The 19,790-nt window shown below is 36.5% G+C and overlaps 2 protein-coding genes across 4 annotated transcripts in view; both read right to left on the reverse strand.

The window, feature by feature from the left end:
- LOC138177289 (uncharacterized) overlaps window positions 1–14,701 on the reverse strand; it is a 36,174-nt gene extending 21,473 nt beyond the window's left edge. Inside the window, exons 1-6 of the mRNA XM_069108399.1 lie at window positions 14,686–14,701; window positions 11,305–11,417; window positions 9,748–9,881; window positions 6,079–6,152; window positions 5,624–5,734; window positions 4,294–4,395 (exon numbers count right to left, since the gene is read on the reverse strand). Coding sequence (XP_068964500.1) covers window positions 4,294–4,395; window positions 5,624–5,734; window positions 6,079–6,152; window positions 9,748–9,881; window positions 11,305–11,417; window positions 14,686–14,701 — 550 coding nt within the window. The remainder of the gene's footprint in view (window positions 1–4,293; window positions 4,396–5,623; window positions 5,735–6,078; window positions 6,153–9,747; window positions 9,882–11,304; window positions 11,418–14,685) is intronic.
- Window positions 1–19,790, reverse strand: part of LOC138177279 (kelch-like protein 20) — a 186,708-nt gene that overhangs the window by 65,190 nt on the left and 101,728 nt on the right. The window lies entirely within an intron of this gene.

Consider the following 19,790-nt stretch of genomic DNA (forward strand, 5'->3'; position numbering starts at 1 on the left):
ATTTGAAGCCAATTAGAAAATAGAAATTGAATTTTTTTTCATAACTTCCTTTTCTCTGATCCTTTAATTCTTTGCTTATTTGGATGGTTTTGGAATGCCTGCCTTTGTGCAAACAGTTACACGTTCTCTAGGGTCATATACAGGAGAGTGACCAGAAGAATGAAGTCTTGAATTTATGTCACATATAAATCGATTGAAGGAACTGTGATGTTTAGTCTGGAGAAGACTAAGAGGCGGTCGTGAGAGCTGTCTTTAAATATTTAAAGGGTCATGACTTAGGAGAGGGGTTAGTCTTTATCATTTTGGCCACAGAGGACAGACTAGTGGCAAATGTAACTCCCCCGTGCCAGGATTACATCCTAGACCCCTGAGAGTAAATTATAGAAATATGGAAGCCTGCTCTGGGAAACTACCTTAGCCCTTGGCGTGGGTGCCAGTGTGATAGACTAGGTGGCTCTTGTCCAGAGAGATAGGAGAGCAAGGGGGAGAAGAAAAGAGGTCAATACAATATTCATGCTACATAAGCATAAGTATATACAGAATATATAGTCAAAATTGTTCATTCTGCTTTTTATGATTTTTCTCTATCCCTCGTTTGGTCAAAGATTCTTTGACTTTCCATAGTTCTAAAATGCATCACTTTTCTTCTTCAATTTGATATATATATATATATATATATATATATATATATATATATATATAATGATTACATCTTGGTCATGTATCTGTTGAGAGTTCTTTGTGATATGGGGTGTGAGATGTTGCTATAAACTTAACTTTTACTTGATTGTTTTTTATTTTGTCCAGAAATTTTTGTCAAATAACAACTTCTGACTACCAGGAGTTGGTATCTTTAATTTTATAGAATGCTATTCTACTGTTTCTCTTATTTCTGAAACTTGTTAGCCTAATCTTCTTCACTGACCAACTTTCTTATTTTTAACTAGTACCAAATAGTTTTGATGATTATTACTTTGTAGCAGAGTTTGAGATTTAGTATTGCTAAGCCTTTGTTGCTTTCCATGTTCTCATATTATTTCATCCATGATCCCTGACATTTTTTTCCTCTTAAGACAAATTTTGCTATACTTTCCCTTTTTCCTGCCCCTGGTTCTATGAAGTAACCCTTTGGTAGTTTGAGTTGTATGATTTTGTATATGTAAATGTATTTAGGAAGTGAATCTACCGTTGTTAATCATTCACATTACTCATAGATCAATTAACATCTCTTTATTTGGCATCTTTTCTTTCTGCAAATTGTATTTTGTAGGTATATTTGTATAGTTCCTGCGTGTGTTTTATAGATGAAGTATCAGTTACTTTCCAAGAACTTGAACTTTTCTGTTCCCTACTGAAAGAGAGGGGCTAAGGATAGAGAGGGATGATTTATAAAGACAATTGATTTCTATCTTGTAATTCTTCATGATTGGGACTTCAATGTCCACCCATTAGGGGCCCTTTTCAAATATTTAATTGGCCTGTTTCCTTATAACCATATACTTCTTGTCTTAAATTTTTTTTTGACATCATCTTAATTTCTACATATGTCCCTTCCTTTTCTTCTATAGAAAAGTCTTCCTCTTATAACAAAGAATAAGAAAGGGAGAGTTAAAACAAAAACAAAAATCAGTTCCCTCAAACTAACGAACATGTTTACCAACATTAGATTCTTTGGAATGTTCTATATCCATAGTGCTCCAGTTCTACAAAAAGGAAGTGAAGTACATTTTCACATCTTTTCTTCAGGAATAAATTTGGTCATTCTAACTATATAGTGTTCAGCTTTGTTAATTTTTCTTATTTACACTGTTCTAGTATTGGCTACATTGATTTCCTTGTTCTACTTATATCATTCTACAGCAATTCATATAAGTTTTCTCAGGCATCTCTGATTTATTTATGTACATTACTTTTTGTAGCACAATAATATTTAATTGTATTCTTGTATCATAATTTGTTTGAATATTCCTCAGTTGATGAATATCTATTCTGTTCCCACTTCTTTGTCACTATATATATAATATACATATATGTATGTATATGTATGTATATATACAACACTGCCCTAAATATTTCATGCATATGGGGCCTTTATATCTTTGATCTCCTGGAAGGTTGTGGGTGGTATGCTTAGTAGTGGGACTTCTGAGTCAAAGAATGTTGGCATTAAGTCAGTTATTTTTTGGAGGGGGGAGGTGAGGCAATCAGGATTATGTGACTTTCCCAAGGTCACATAACTAGTAGGTATCTCACTTTCTTAGCATAATGTCAATGTGCTCTCCAGAATGGTTGGACCACTTTATAGTTTCACCAACAAAGTATCAGTATTTCTGCCTTTCCACTGCCCCTTTAATGCTGATTATTTCCATGTTTTGTCATCTTTGTTAATTTGATGGTTATAAGGTTGAGGATTGTTTTTGTTTTAATTTTTCTAATATTATTTATTTAGGTCAATATTTCACATTTTTAAAACAATTTACAAATATTTTAAGAACTATTTTTCATGTTTTGACTAATTTATCCACTGGAGTATAGGTCTTGATCTTATATATTTAAATTTCTTGTTGCTATTTAACCCCATTTCTTCTTGCTTAGGAAAGGGGTTTTTATCATTTATAGCTGGGGAAGAATAGATAATAGAGATATATGTTAAATTAGTTGCTAGGTAAAGAATTAGCTGAAAAATCAGTGTTAAAAAAATTGTCACTTGGTACAGGGTGGTGGTGGGAGCTAGGGCCTGGAGCTATGGGATGCAAAATCACTGAAGTTTTCCCACTGTGACTTACAACCCTCCAGGAAAGGCCCTTTCACTGTTAAGACTTAGGAATAATGATTCTTTCAACATGTCACAAAAATACCTGAGGGATTTTTCTTTCTGCTTTCAGGATTTTAAAAATGAATCGAGGTAACTAAGTACATATTACTCCCAAAGAGTGGATGAGACTCATCTTTTTGCCCTGACATCACCTTCCCCTATCTTTCAAAACAGATGTAGGACTGTATTGCACAGGATAAATCATTTATTGGACATTTGCAAGAAACCTCTCTTTTAAAGGTCTTGTCTTTGGTAGGGAATATGAGCAGAAAGGGAAGAATCCCCTTTGAGGTCAAAGAAACTGGAAATTCAACAGAACTTTGGTTGTCTGAGTGACTAATCCTTTAAGGAAAGCAAGTGAGCATCCCAGCAAGACAAGGATCACTCATCTTAGGTGATCTGGTGGGTCAGTGGTAAGGAACTGATTATATACCATGTAATCATAGGATGACTTAAGAGGAAGAAATAAAAGGAGTTGGGAGCCAGGTGAGGAATTCACATGTTAGACATGACTTTGATCCAGGAGAAGTTCCCTAGGGAGAGATAGAGAATGAAAATATTGTTAGAAAGTATTGTCATGAAGGTCTGGAGGTGGTTAACACAAAGTTCAGTGATGATGGAGAGTAATGGTGAAGGTAGAAAAACAACAGAATAAAGATACATATTCCAACATTCTCCCAAATTGTGAAATTGTGGTAAGTACCTTCATGAAGATAAGTGGGAAATGGTAATTGACTATGAAAATTCCAAACCTGGCACTCATATTTTCCCTGAACTCTAGCCACACTCTCTTCTCTTCATAATTCTTAGCTCAAATTTCACCCTAATCTTCGTCTCTCAACCTACTTCACAATCTCAACTCAGCTTCCCATATACTGAATTTTTGGAGAGAAGGGAATAGATAAAGAGGAATGGACAAATCAAAAGGAGAGGGGAAGAGAAAACAATCAAGAAAAGATGGTTATTATTAAAAAAAGAGAATTAAAATATCTCCAGGGGGCAAGGGAATGTTAACCACTCTCACTTCCTCACTTAACAATTGCTTTGTAGGAATATTTCAAGATAAAAGATATAAGGTAAATACAGCTGGGGATTAATAGTTCCTGGGAGCTATTAAGGTCTCACACTGATTCACATTGATCCCCAGTTACACAGCTACATCTCAGGTCTCTCAGCCATGTATCTCCAAAGAGCTACAACCTCAAGAAATAGTCCCAGGTTTAACTACAACAAACCTGCAGGCCAGTGTGATCTTCTTTACTGGGTGAATTTCTCACATTGATCTGTGGAAACAAAGCAGAGTATCTCAGGAACCAGGACTATACTGTTTATTTTTGTCACCATCCAAGAGGAGAGAAAAATCTAACTCTCTATGTTAGGATAAAGGAAGCTAAGTTGAGACTCTTTACATTCCCCCAATCTTTTTCCCAGTTACAGCACAAAAGAAAGGGGGGGGGACACAGATTTATAGGACTTACCATATCTGGTCAAGTACACAATGTTTTTCTTATTAAGTTTGTTGTTTAAACAAAATTCCTCAAATTTCTCCTTGATTTCTTCTCTCAGGACTGGGTGGCGAGCTGTAAGCAGGATGAAAGTTAGAATGTGTGCTAAATCACTCATTAAATAATTTGAGATAATATGGAGGGGATGGGTTGGCTGGCCGGACATGGGGAAGGTGGATGATCTGGGAAATTCAACTGTCATACTCCTGGGGATTAATTAGTATGGCATTTTATGCTTGGGCAGAAGAAAGGGGAGAACATCTTCTATTGGTTATGCAGATGAATGGGGATTAGACCAAATCTTTTGGTTTTTCTCAAGAAGAGGGAAAGGAAAAATTCCCCCATGAGATATCCTACTGCTCTGGACCATCCATTCCCCATCAATAATGATTAGGAGAGAATTCATTGTATTGCACTAATCATAACATCAGAACAATATGTCATCTTAGAGATCGTCTAGTCCAAGTTCCTAATTTTATAGAGGAGGGAACTTCAGTTCTTCCTTTGTTGGAAACTGAGCTAGGAAATGGAAGGTGGGGTGGTGGAATCTCTGATTAATCATAACTGGCAGAAAATTCATCTGTTTTGAAATGCCAACAAAGGTTTGGGGAGAGCAAGGTTATAGGAGGATTTAAAAAAAAATTTCCTTTGGCTAATTGTTCCCTTTCCCTGCAATTGTCTTCTCTTAAACTCTGACCGTCTCATCCCTATCTTCAAGTCCTATCTCCCCAGTGAAGACCAACCTGATATGCTCAAACAGAAACAATCTTTCTTCTGAATCCCCCTCTCCCAACACTTTGTCCATATCTCTCTTTACACTTTTAATTCTCCACTTGTATAAATAATTTGTTGTTTTGTCTTGACATCCTTTGTGTACTGATATCTCGATGAAGGATCTTCTTTATATCCCTCGATGTCTAAGAAAGTGCTAATACTTGGCAAAGACATAACAAATACTTATGAAATTTGTTACTGAATGAAGAAATGAATATTTTTTTTGTGTCACGAAATGACATAATTGATGACCTATATCTTTTCTCTCTTTCATTTTTTAGGTAGGGTAGAGCCTTCTTGAAAAGGTACTTGGGACATACAGGGCTCAGAGCTGACTTTAGAAGTTACCCAAAGGGTCTCAAATTGGCCAGTTTCTTGTCTGATGAGATGCTTTCCCTAATTTCAAACATTGCATGTTGCACTGGACATACCTTTGGACATCTCCAAATCTATCTGCTTTCTTTCTTTGCTCATCTTTTCTTTTGGAATAAGGAAGAGGCACATTGGGGTGGGGGTAGAGAATACATACCAAAGAGTTGTAACACTAAGGTTACACCATTCTTGTCGTAGTTGTATAAGGTCGACATGATATATTCATCGTGTTTTATGTGTGTAAAGTAGAAAATGTTTGCTCCTGAATCTGTGAAAATCACAAGGGAACAAAGGTTAGAATTTCTTCTAGTACTTATAGAAATAAGGGGAAAGACTAGTGAAATGATTGGAGTTGTATGTTTGCCAAAGGTTTTCCCTGGACACCTTTGTCTCATTACTCCTCTGACACCCCTGTCAAACTGTTCTGATCCCAAACCCTTCTCAAAGTTTCTCCTTTTCCATCCTCCCCCCCCCCCATCACAGAATGTTAACATTAGAGGGGATCTTGTAGGTCATTTAGCTTAATCACCTGCTTTTATAGATGGAGAAATTGAGAACAAGAGACACTAAACAATGACTTCTTTAAAATAATATATTCTCATTTATACTTACAAAGTGATATATATTGATTCTCTTTGTCTGTCTTGTAACTATTCAGGAAGATTGCAGAACATTTACCATTTTTCCTGGAAATAAAAGTCAGCATTCCAATATCATGTTTTTGTAATGGCTTTAATCTTATAAACACATCTAAAGGGAAGAGTCCTTAACTAAACAAAGGAGAGAGACAGAACATATTGAAATTTGATTACATAAAATTTACATAAAATTCTACCCCAACAAAATCAATGCACTTAAAATTAGAAGGGAACTGTAACTGGAGAAAAAATATCTTTGTAGCAAGGTTACTTGATAAAGGTCTGATATCCAATGTATAGCAAGAATTGATTTAAATGTATAAAACAAGAGTCATCCCCAATTTATAAATGGTCAAAGGATTTAACTAGACAATTCTTAAAAGAAAAAATGTAAGCCATCAACAACCTTAAGAGAAAATGCTCCAAATCATCAATAATAAGGCAAATGAAAATTAAAACAATTTTGAGGTTCCACCTCTACCCATCAGATTGGCAAAGATGATTGAAAATGCAATTGTTGCAGGCACTATAGAAGGACACACTAATACATTGCTGGTAGAGCTGTGAATTATGAGTCCAGACATCTCAGAAAGCAATTTAGTTCTATGCTCCAAAAGTCACTAAATATATCCATAAATTCCACTATGAGGTATACAGTCCAAAGAGTTACAAGAAAAACGGGAGGGACCCACATGTACAAACATATTTATAGATTTACTTTTTGTTCTAGCAAAGAACTGAACATTAAGCAGGTGTTCAATCAATTAGAGAAGGATTTGACAAATTATAGTATTTGAATATAATGGAATATTGGTACAACATAAGAAAAGACAAAGGGGATGGGTTCAGAGAAACATTTGGATATTTATATCATCAGAATTAGAGAGAAGTGAGGACCAGGGTACTAATTTATACACTATCTATAATATTATAAAGCAAAGAAACTATGAAAGACTTGAGAATCCTGAGCAATGCAAAGATTATTTCAGAGAACTGATAATGAAGCATGCTTCCCATCTCAAAGGAAAGTGATAGAAGTAAAGTGTGAAACATGACATGTATTTTCACATATACGGTAGATTTGGTTTTCTCACTTATACTTATTTATTCCAAGGGAAGGTTTAATTTTTTGTATGTGAAAGAATAATTAGGGACATTGAAGGTATAGTAGTGATAAAAAAAATACAAATGAAGAAAAGAGCATCAATGAAGCATTTAAAAGAATGTATAGGAAAGAACAGATAAAGGGTTTAGAGGGCAACACAAATGGGACACCTTTGAACTACCACATTGAATTTATTATATACCTTAAAAAGAAAAACAAAACTGAAGGTAGTTTGTATTCAGGTTTTCAAATACAATCTACTTTTTCTATTTCTTATATATGGAAATGTTCATGTTTGTCGTTTTGAATAACAGAAAATTAAAATAAGAACACTTCTATATCTATACAAGTAATTTCAATTTCTACCTAGAATTCAAACCATCACAACATTTACCCACAATTTTTTAGGCCTTACAATAATGTGGTTATTGAATTTCCTTTTAGTTCTCAACTTAGTTTAAAGTAAACTCATCATTCTTTTTAGTGTAGTAGTAGTAATTGTTGTTCAGTCATTTCAGTCAGTCTGACTCTTTGAGACCCCATTTTGGAGTTTTCTTGGCAAAGATACTGGAGTGGTTTAACATTTCCTTCTCCAGCTCATTTTACAGATGAAAAACTGAGGCAAACAGGATTTAAGTGACTCATCCAGGGTTACACAGTTAGTAAGTGTCTGAGACCAGATTTGAACTCAGGAAGATGAGTCTTTCTGATTCCAAACACAATGCTCTATCATACACTGGTATAGCATGTAGAATATATTTTAATTTATCCTGATTATTTGGAAATCTATAATCTGTGTTCAGCGTTTGTGAGTTCACAGAGTATTCAAGTAGACTGAATACCTCTTTCTTCAGTTATTTGGCAAAAAGAGAGTGGGGACTTTGGAAAGGACTTGACTCATGAGAAGAGCAGCAGAGTTGGATTCAAAAGACCTGTTTCAAGTCATAGCATTGCCAGTTCCTAACCATATGACCTTGGGTATATTTGGGTATTACAATTATATATTGCATTCCTTGTTCTAATCTATAAAGTAGAAATAGTAATACTTGTGCTATATATTTTAAGAGGTTATTGGGGAGAAAGCACTCTTTTAACATTAAATCACTAGAAAATTGCTAGCTGTTTTTACTTCTGTCTCATGTTATCTCCAAATCATTCCAATGAAATGAATAGAGAAGATTATTTTGTCCTTATTTTGCAGCTTTAACAGAGACATATTTGTCATAATTGGTCCAGAGTCAAGTTAATAAAAACAAAGACAAGAAATCAGGTTTAGGTTTTTTTTCCCCCTCCTAGCTTTCATTGCTCAGAGTTAAGAGTCTGGGAGGGCTGTTTTTTTCACACCATTCTTTCTGATGTGAACAAAGTCTTTCAGTATCTATTGAATGAATATGAAGTCCTTATATGGTTGCTAGGGTCTAAGCATGATGTATGCTTCTATCAGGATCCCAATCCACCCCTCTCTCTAGTCCTCTCTTTTTAATATTAGAAGACACCCATTTTCCAGAGCTAAGGTCCAGCAAGCAAGGTATGCCCTGAGCTTAGCATAACAACAATCCTTTGCTCTCACTTTCTGGATGAACTTCGCTGCAGCTCAATTCCAGAATTGACTCAAGCCAGCCCCAGGAGGTCCATGAGCTTGGATAAATACTTGTAGGAACCATGTCCCAGTTATAAAGCCCTGCTATGAATAGATTTTTTTTCACTAGGTAAGCCTGCCTCATTGTTACGGTTATCCCTCACTGTGGGGATTTTTGTCTAGTCACAACTATGTATGTGAAGGCTTAGCCTTGCTTCCTTGGGTGTCCTTCTGCAGGAGACCTTGGCATGCAGTCTAGTTTCTCTTCAATAGAATAAAGAAAACTTTTTGCTTATAACCTCTGTGAACTCTTTGGTTTTATTTTATTTTTCAGTGTTGACAGTTGGTATAATAACCTCTGTGGCTATTTGGTCATTTATTTTCAGAGGTTGACCCTTTTATCCCCTGTCTAATTCTTGTCTCTGTCTCCTTTAGGATAGCTTTAGGAACCCATCTTGTCTCCAACTGATGGCTAGAGGCTGAATCAAAGATGGTTGGGGAAGAAAGAAAACAGTGGCTCTCCCTTCTCCATGAATCATGATTAAAAACCAAAGCAAAAAACCCCTGCGGCTTTATATAAAACATGATGTCATTATTACTAAATCATCACACTATTAATTATATTATAATATGATATATTATCATATTAATGTATTGTATTAAATATATTAATTATTATAATATTATTATAAAACTTCAGGAGTTTATTTTGTTTTGGTGTTTAATCTCTTACAATCACATCCAACTCATATTGCCTTTAAAGATTTTTCCTTTTCAAGGTTTCCCTTTATTGGTCATTTGAATGAGAGCAGACACAGAGTCTGGGAGCCTAATCAGAAATTTATTCCTAAAACAATGGAAATCCATCATGTGTGTGTTAGAGTGTGGAGGATATAGCCCAGATCTGTGACCCAGGTATTCATCAATTCCTTCTTCCATCTAACATAGGTATCACTTACCTTTCCATATATTCTCCATATAGCTTGTTACCATTTGCTACGATTCGGTGGAGAGAGATTCTAAAGGGAGCCCCCTTCTTGATCTTTGATGCGTCATTTGAAGCTACTGCAATAGTGTGCCAGGATCCTGAAATCTGTGGAGAAGGGATATTGTGAAGCTTTCATCCCTCTTATTTTATGAATGAAGAAACTGAAGCCTTCAAAGTAAAAGGTGTTCCTAGTCTTATCTTGCCTGGTACATACATGGTCATTTTTGGCAAGCTAGAATCCACTCTAGCCTATTAATTAAGAGTTTTAGGTCTATTATACTAATTGGTTAGACTGTTGATGGGCAAGGCACATTATTTTAGTGCCTCAGTTTCCTTATCTCCCAGATGGGGAAATAAAACTGCTACTTCTAGTTGTTGTGAAGACTAATTGAGATTTCAAAAAATCTTACTCTATTTCTTCCTCCTAAACATGATTCTACTTCAATAATATGGGGTAGGTCAGTATGGGAAATGTCACTGCAGCAAGGGCATCTCTAGTGGGATTTTAACAATTTGTTACTCTCCCATTTCACTAATCAAAGACTTGTACTTTGGTTCTCCTCTCTATCTGCCCAAGGAATTCTCTTCCTTTCTTCTCAGAGTGGCTCTGAGAATTCTCCCTAGGCCGTGACAGAATCCACAAAGTATCCAGGTCCAGAGGCTATACCAACCTCAACTCCAAAGCTACCATTTGTATCCTGCTGGAATAATGGATGTGAATGGCAGCTCTTAGGGCAATAACCTGGTGATCCTACACCTAAGAGTGATAGTTCTGCCATGGAACATTCTTGGTATTTGTGGACCCCTTTTCAATTGGTTTCACCAGAAGTCATTTAGGTTAAGATGAATTATATTAAAAAAAACATCCTGAGAGAGTTGTGGAATTCCTGGGCCTATAGAAGTTATCTTGTGTATCATTCTATAAACATAGAAAACATCCAGTTGATTTAGACTGCGAGAAAAAAAGAATTTGTAGTATTTATCATACTGATTATTTTTAAAGAGGATAGAGAGAGAGAGAGTGCTTCTATAACCAAACCTCATTCATAACTATTCCTTCCCTACCTCCCATACCCACCCTTACATCATTTTGGACTATGAAATAAACTCAGGAATTCATGTACTCCACAAGCATTCAAAAGGACAGCTTTGAATTAAAAGACACAAATCGCATGTCCCTTTTATCTTTGCATAGAATGTATTGACCTGTACTGGGTGGGGGGAATCTCCTCACCTAGAAATTCCCCATAGAAATGAAATCACAGGTCCAGTCTCTATATCCTCTACAAAGGTTATTCAGACACAAATGCAAATCTACTTTTACATAATTTCAGACTTTCAACTGACTTCAACCAATCACATTAGTTACAAATATTCAAAAAGATAGCTTTGAGTTAGAAGACACAAATGCCCATTTCCTTTCCATTTTGCCCTCCTCTATAGACAGATGTTCTGCTTTCCTTGCCTTCTACCCCCAAACCTCTCCCAGCTCCCCTCCACCCATCTGTGCCCACTCTTGTTCATTTACATTTTGTTGGTGCTCCTCACAGTGGCCATTGTGGCCCTGGATGCCTCTGACCAGGGCCAGCCCCAGGATTAGCAGTAGAAGTTTCATTTGCCTTGTGTCAGTAGCAGCTGGGACTATGAAAATGGTTCTGATGAATTTTCTGGGTTCTCAATTCACTTGCTTTTATACTTCATTGTAGAGTGGTGGTTCCTGATGATGTGGCACTTTGGGGCCTCCTTCAAATAGCCCCCAAGATACTTTGTATTGAGAATCTTGTGCCAACTATAGTTCATGAGACAAGCATCTCAAGAACCTTGACTGATGTGTTTTCTTCCTCTAAAAATTGTACATTTCTGAAATGTAAATTTCTAAGGACAATAGACATTATGAAGATGAGCCAACTTCCTGGAATAACTGATAGATCTAAAGTGAGATCAGAAAGTCCAAATATTTTTTCAACTATTCCTCTGCTAGCCAGTTAGTTAACAAGCACTTACTAAAAATCCAAAGACATGATTCCCTGGGAAGAGTGCCAAAGACAAAGGAAGCAAAGTCACCCTCTCTGGGGAACTTCATCTTGTGATAGGACAATTTAATTCAATGACCATTTATTAAGTGTCCACTTTGTGTTAGATCCTGAGCCAAATATATCCAGATAAGGCTTCGTCCCTGACCTCATGGAGCTCCTAGTCTGGTACCCAAGAATGCATGACAAGCTTTTCTTTTAAAGAACTCTCTTAGGAACAGTGGTTAGTTTGGGTGGAACACAGCAGACATAAAGGGGAGCAATGGTTAGATGCTGATGATGCTGGCAAGGAAGAAATTCCTTGTGCTTCAGGTAGGAGAGGTATGTGACTGGTGTTAATATTTCTCAGGCTGTATCTCATAGAATAAAGAGATTCATTTTAGACTAGTATTTTTAAAATATTATTTAATATTTTATTTTTTCCCAATTACATGTAAAATAATTTTAACTTTTTTTTCAAATATTTGAGTTCCAAATTCTCTACCCCCATTGAGAAGGCAAGCAATTTGATATAGGTTACATATATGTAGTCATGCAATACTCATTTCCAAGTAAGTCATTCTGTGAAAGAAAACACGAACAAAAAAGAAGTATCTTTGATCTGCATTCAGGTTTTATCAGTTCTTTCTCTGGAGATGAATAGCGCTTTTCATCATAAGTCCTACAGAATAATCTTGTATCATTGTATTGCTGAGAATGGCTAAATTATTCATAGTAGATCATCATGCTATATATATAATATATGTATATAGCATGACCTATTATGAATTTATATATGTATATACATGCATATATGTCTATCTATCTATCTATCTATCTATCTATCTATCTATCTATCTATCTATCTATCTTTTTAGAGGGCAATTGGGGTTAAGCGACTTGCCCAAGGTCACATGGCTAGTTTTTCTGTTAAGTGTCTGAGGCTGGATTTGAACTCATGTCCTCCTGACTCCAGGGCCAGTGCTCTATTTACTGTGTCATCTAGCAGCTCCATCATCATGCAATATTGCTGTACCTGTTTACAATGTTCTCCTGGTTCTGCTCATTTGACTTTGCATCAGTTCATGTAAGTTAGATTGGTATTCTTAAAGGTGCACCTGTAAAGATCAGTACTACCTGTGGAATAGTAGCAGTGAGTCTGTGAATGAGATTAGAAGCTGCTTTTATTGGATCAGCTCAGGAGTTGCTGCTGCTAACAGGAGTGTGTATGACACAACAAGGACTGAATTAGTCTAGGTTCTGTGAAGGAGTCTGGGAGTTTGGGGCCCTAGCACTCTGTATGTAAACATGGAAATAGAAGAGAGATTTAAGAGAAAAGGGGGAGAGAGTACTAGGGTGAGCACAGTTTGGCTTAGTCCACTTCTCATTGCTTCCACAACTGTCACCTTAGCTCAGTCTGTCATCTGTCACTTCTCACCCGGACTATTGCAATGGTGTCCCATGTTTCACTATGTCTCAAATCTCTCTCCTCTCCAATGCAATCTCCACAGTTCATTTTACTTACAAATACCTCAAAGTATAGAAACACAATAAATGTAAAGAAATTGCAACTAGAAAGGAAAGCCTAAGTAACAAAATAATTTACATTACCTCTAAATACTTTTTGTTCTTGTTTAGTTGATTAGTCCTGTCTGACTCTTCTTGATTCTATTTGGGGTTTTCTTGGCAAAGATACTGAAGTGCTCTGACATTTCCTTTTCCAGCTTAATTTACTGATGAGGAAACTGAGACAAACAGGGTTAAGTAACTCACCCAGGGTCACATAGTTAGTGTCTAATCTGGATTTGAACTCAGGTCCTCCTGACTGCAGGACCCAGCCTACTACCCACTGTGTTGTCTAGCTGCCCATCTCAAGATACTACTAAAAAGAAAAAAAAACAAATAATCAGGTAGAACCCTATGGGGCTAAAAAAAAGAAATAACAAAAGTGGGTACATTAAGAGATTTCTTTCTAAAAATACAAAAGGGATAATTAATGTTGATGAGGAATTTAGAGAAATAGGAAAAGTTATGGTGGAACACTATATCTGAAATACCATGGACTAGGCTTCATGTATCCTACAGGAAAATAAAGTATTTTTTGGGACTAAACTGCAGAATGGTGGGCACATTAAAAAGGAAAGGCATAGTAGAAGATATAATGAAATGTGCCACGTATCCTAATCAAATTAACGGTAAACAAAGGGAGAACAACTTTTATAGTCTCTCAGCAAGAAGAATTAACAGGGGCAGCTAGGTGGCACAGTGAATACAGCACTAACCCTGGAGTCAGGAGGACCTGAGTTCAACTCTGGCCTCAGATACATAACACAAAACTAGTAGTGTGAACTTGGGCAAGTCACTTAAACCCAATTGCCCTCCAAAAGCAAAAAAAAAAAAGAATTAACAGTCATACTATCATACAAAATAAAAGCAAAAAATCACAAAATGGAATAAATAAGGAAACTGCATATACTGAAGACTATGAAAGAATGTGTGTATTTCTCAGTACCACATGGAAATTTTACAAAAACTTCATCATGTTAGGGTACAAAAATTATACAAACAAATGCAAAAAGGCATAAAGAATAAACATATCCTTTACAGATCATAAAACAATAAAAACAGTAATCATTCCAAGGAGTACAAACATAAGACACAGACTCAAAAGTAGACTTAATAATGAAATCCTAAATAATGAATGGATTAAAGGACAAATCATAGAAATAATTGTTATATAAATTAAGAAGACAAAGACGGGGGTGCAGAGACAAGATGGTGGAGTAGAAACAGGACTTCCCTGGGGCTCTGGCTCCTACCTCCTCCAATTCATGTAAAAGGTGACTCTGAAGAAACTTTGAGCTACAGAACCCACAAAATGACACAGAGAAACTAACCGTTTGCTGAGGACATCCCGGCAGGCTGGCAGGAAGTGGCCAGTGAAGCACTCTAGGAGCTGAGATTGCGAGAGCCAGAGGTTTTAGCCTCAGGGCATGCCCGACCAGCTGCTGGCTGGAGGGACTTAAGATCACCAGCAACTGTGGTGATTTCTAGAATTATCAACCCATAGATGTCAAGGGTAAAGTGAGAGGTCAGTGCAGTGTGGACTTTAGGATCCAGTAGTTGGGAGTGAGGTCGGCCTTTGCCCATGGGGGTGAGAAGTAGCTGAGGTTCAGCAGCCCAGCAGCCCTGGCCAAGTGGCTGCTTCAGCTCCTGGCCTGCAGATTGTATGGGGACCAAGCAACCAGTCTGAGGGGTAATTGCTCTTGCTTTAACCTGCTTGGATGTGGATTGCTCTCTAGGATGGAGGTCCTGGGGTGTGCAACCAGCTTGCCAGAGAGTGTGGAGGCTTCAGAGAGGGCACCCAACTAATACCTTCAGCAGCTGAGAAAACCCCAGCATTTGTTACGAAGCTCCCCTGTCTGGTAGCAGAGTCCTACTGAGGCAAAAAGCCCCAAAGTCAAGTAATTGAATGGCAGCAGGAGTAAACCAGGGACACAAAGCAAATAGAAGAATCCAACATTAGACTCCTATTTTGGGGACAAAAAATATCAAAGCATGGAACAGGAGGAAGACAGTGAAGTCAGAACTCCTGCACCAAAAGATTTCAAGAAAAATACGAACTGGTTACAGGACATAGAGGAGCTTAAAAAGGATTTTGAAAACCAAATAAGAGAAGTGGAGGAAAAATTGGGAAGAGAAATGAGAACAATGCAAGAAAATTATGAAATGAGAGTCAACAACCTGACTGAAGAAAATAACACCTTAAAAAATAGACTAACTCAAATGGCAAAAGAGGCTCCAAAAGCCAACAAGGAGAAGAATGCCTTAAAAAGCCGAATTTGCCATGTGGAAAAAGAATCTCAAAAGCTCACTGAAGAGAATCATTGCTTCAGAATTAGATTGGAGCAAATGGAAGCTAGTGACTTTATGAGAAATCAAGATGCTGTTAAACAGATCCAACCAAATGAAAGAATAGAAGGCAATGTGAAATATATCATGGAAAAAACACTGACCTGGAAAATAGATCCAGGAGACATAAGTTAAAAATTATTGGACTACCTGAAAGCCATGATCAGAAAAAGAACCTAGAAATCATCTTTCAAGAAATTCTCAAGGAAAATTGCCCTGATGTTCTAGAACCAGAGGGCAAAATAGAGGTTGAAAGAATCCACCAATCACCTCCTGAAAAAGATCCCAAAAAGAAAGCTCCTAGGAATATTATAGCCAAGTTCCAGAATTCCCAGATCAAGGAGAAAATATTACAAGCAGCCAGGAAGAAACAATTTGAATATTGGAAACACAATCAGGATAACACAGGATCTGGCAGCGTCTACACTGAGGGATCAAAGGGCTTTGAAATATGATATTCTAGAGGTCAAAGGAGCTGGGATTAAAACCAAGAATCACCTACCCAGCAAAACTGAGTATCCTGTTTCAGGGGAAAATATGGTAATTCAATGAAATAGAGGACTTTCAAGCATTCTTGCTGAAAAAACCAGAGTTGAATAGAAAATTTGACATTCAGATACAAGAAGCAAGAGAAGCATGAGAAGGTAAACAGGGAAAAGAAATCATAAGGAACTTATCAATGTTGAACTATTTATATGCCTACATGGAAAAACAATAATTGTAACTAATGAAACTTTTATCAGTATGAGAATAGTTGAAGGGAGTAGAAATGTGTATATACATACATACATGTCTATATAAGAGGGTATATGGGCATATGAATACATATGTGAATGTGTGTATATATGTGTACAGATATACATAGAGGGCACAGGACCAATTTAATAGGAAAGGATGATACTTAAAAGGTGAAATTAAGAGGTGAGAGAGGAATATAATGAGAGGTGATGGGGAGAGACAGAATGGGGTAAACTATCTCATAAAGAAGAAGCAAGGGAAAATGGTTACAATGGAGGGGAAGAACAGGAAGGCAAAAGGGAATCAGCCAACCTTATTCTCTTTCAATTTGGCTTAGGGAGGGAATGACATACACACTAAATAGGGTGTCTCACCCTACAGGAGAGTAGGGAGGAAGGGGATAAGAGGGGGGATGATGGAAGGGAGGGCAGCCTTGGGGGGAGGGAAGTTGGAAGCACTCATTTTTGAAAAGGTACAGGATCAAGGTAGAGAATAGAACAAGTGGGAGGTGGGATAGGATGGAGGGAAATATAGTCATTCTCTTACAATATATCCACTATGGAAATGTGTTGCAAAGCTACACATGTACAACCTATACTGAATTGCTTATCTTTCCATTAAGGGTGGGTGACAAGGGAGGAAGGGACTGAATCTGGAATTCAAAGTTTTAAAATTGAATGTTTAAAAAATATATACTATTATTAATATTATTTTACATGTAACTGGGAAATAAGATACACAGCACCGGGGCATAGAGATCCACTGTGCCCTACTGGGAAGTCAGAGAGGGTATGAGAGAAGATATGGGAGAGAGCAGATTGGAGGAGGGGATATCTAGTGGCATCGATATTTTGAGGTGGTGAGTAGGGGAAAAATGGGGAGAGAATTTGTAACTCAAAATCTCATGGAAATGAATGATTTAAACTAGAAGTTAATAAAGCATTCAATTAAAAAAAAAGGAAGGAAAAATAAAAAGACAAAGATGAAACAACATATCAAAATTTCTGGGATGCAGCAAATGTAGCCCTCAGGGCAAAAATGTATTCCTAAAATATATATAAATGAAATAGAAAAAGAGGAGTTTAGTGATCTGAATATGTATTTTGAGAATTTAAAAACCAACAAATAAGTCTAAACTAAGCAAAATATGAGATATTGACAATCAGGGAAATAGGTAAACTGGAAGCCAAAGAAACTACAGAAATATATTTTTTAAAGCTCCTAAAATCTTGTTCTTTGAAAAGACTAGAAAGTTGATAAAGTTTTTGCTAACCTGCTTAAAAAGACAGAACATCAAATAAAAAAATTGCAAATACATAAGGTGAAGTCACAACAAAAGAAAATAAAAAAATCTGAACTTTCATAGTTGTAAGCTAAGAAAAGTGAGAACACAAAAGAATATATTTAAAATTATGAAACACTCAAACTAGTAGAAGACCAATAGAGATCTAAAATAATTCAATCTCAGAAAGGGAAATAGAATTTTATCAAGGATACAATGATGGCTCAATCTCATGCAAATAATATAATTAATCATATTAAAAACAAAAGTATACTAAACTAAGTGATTATCTCCAGAAAAAGGTTTAAAAAGTATAATGCTCACTTATGCTAAAAATAATATCAAATATAGGCATAGAAAAATCTTTGAAAATATTAGGAAATTATTTATGTAAAACCAAAAGTAATCATATGCAACTACAAATTGTCTAAGTAGAGGAATGAATTAAGGTGTCAGTTCTCTCCTCCATCATGTGACACAGTTCTAGAAACATTAGTAATAGCTTTAAGACAAGATAAAGAAATTAAAGGTGTAAAGATAGGCAAAGATGAGTTAAACCTAACCCTATTTGCTGATCACAATGGTTTGTTTAGAAAATCCTATTTTTAAAATTTCTATTTTCCCATCAAAGGTATTGAGACAATAATGTCAGTAAATGAGCAGGCTACAAGCCCCCCTCCCCCCTTTCTCCCCTGCCTTATCAATAGCATTTCTATTGATATCTCAAAGGATTATAAGCTTCTTGAAGGCTTGGACTTTCTTTTGACTCTTTTTGTATCCTCAGAGCCTAGCACAGTGCCTGGCACATAGCAGGTACTTATTAAATGTTTATTGATTGATTTATTGAAAAAGAAATCTCATTAAAAATAACCATGACACAGATAAGATGTTCAGGGAAGGTCATCTTACGGAAGTACTGAAGCACACAAAATACTTGTATGGATGTAATTATAAAATTCTCCTTAAGGAAATAAAGAAAAAATTAAAAAGTTGGAGCACTATGTTGACCTCATGCTATATAAATCAAGCTATCAATGAGTTACTTTACATATCTGTGAGCCCATGATTCATGGGTAGAGGGCAATATTTAGTTGAATTGGTTAACTACAATGTCAAGAGAGTCTGGCCCATAAAGCCTCCCAAAATCTGGATCCAGACTATCAGTCTAGACTTATTTCAGATTATTGTCCATCTTGAACTATACGTTCCAGCCAGGTTAATTTGCTAGTTACCTCAATTTGACATTCACTCAGACCTTCTTGATGGTGTGCAGTCTCTCCTCACGTCTACCTTATTTCCTTCTGGGCTTCTATCAGAACTTGCCTCTTTTCAGAGACTTTCTTTCATCCTCCTGGTTATTTGGGCTCTCCCCTTCTTCAAATTACTTGGCATTCCTTACTTCTATATATGTTCTATCTCCCAGTGCAGAATAAGCCACTTTATCATGATTTTGTTCCTTTTAGTCATTCTTAACAGGCACAGTCCCTCGCATATTAGCAGGCACAATACTTTTTTGGGGTTCAATTTTATTCATTAACCCATTTTTACCCTTCCTCCTATTTCTGCACAGGAAGACAGAATGTCCAGGGTGAGTAGATTGGTATCGGTCATCCAGTCAGACTCAGAGCTTGAGTGGGTGTGAATGGATCAGTGTCAGTAATAAGAGATTGGGCAGTGTTTATTGTGGAAGGTCTTGAATACCAGATAAAGCAGTTTTACTCAGAACGCAGTAGGGAGTCACTGAAGATTTTTGAGCAGGAGTGACCTGATTAGATTGATGCAAAAGCAACATAAAAATAGTGTTAGAGACAACCAAATAACAGTGTGATGGTCCCTGGGGCAGCCAGAGGCTATCAGGCCCCAGTTAAGTCTCTAGTTAATTTAAGATGTCCAACATCAACAAGTTAGAGATTATCCTATTTTTTGAAATCTTTTTAAAAAACTAGAAATTAATGAACATGAGAGAGAGAGAGAGAGAGAGAGAGAGAGAGAGAGAGAGAGAGAGAGAGAGAGAGAGAGAGAGAGAGAGAGAGAGAGAGAGAGAGAGAGAGAGAGAGAGAGAGAGAGAGA

Source organism: Petaurus breviceps, unplaced genomic scaffold (assembly GCF_028583685.1).
Source record: "Petaurus breviceps papuanus isolate PSGF00001 unplaced genomic scaffold, PetGlider_PUasm1.0 90383, whole genome shotgun sequence".
Taxonomy (NCBI): domain Eukaryota; kingdom Metazoa; phylum Chordata; class Mammalia; order Diprotodontia; family Petauridae; genus Petaurus; species Petaurus breviceps.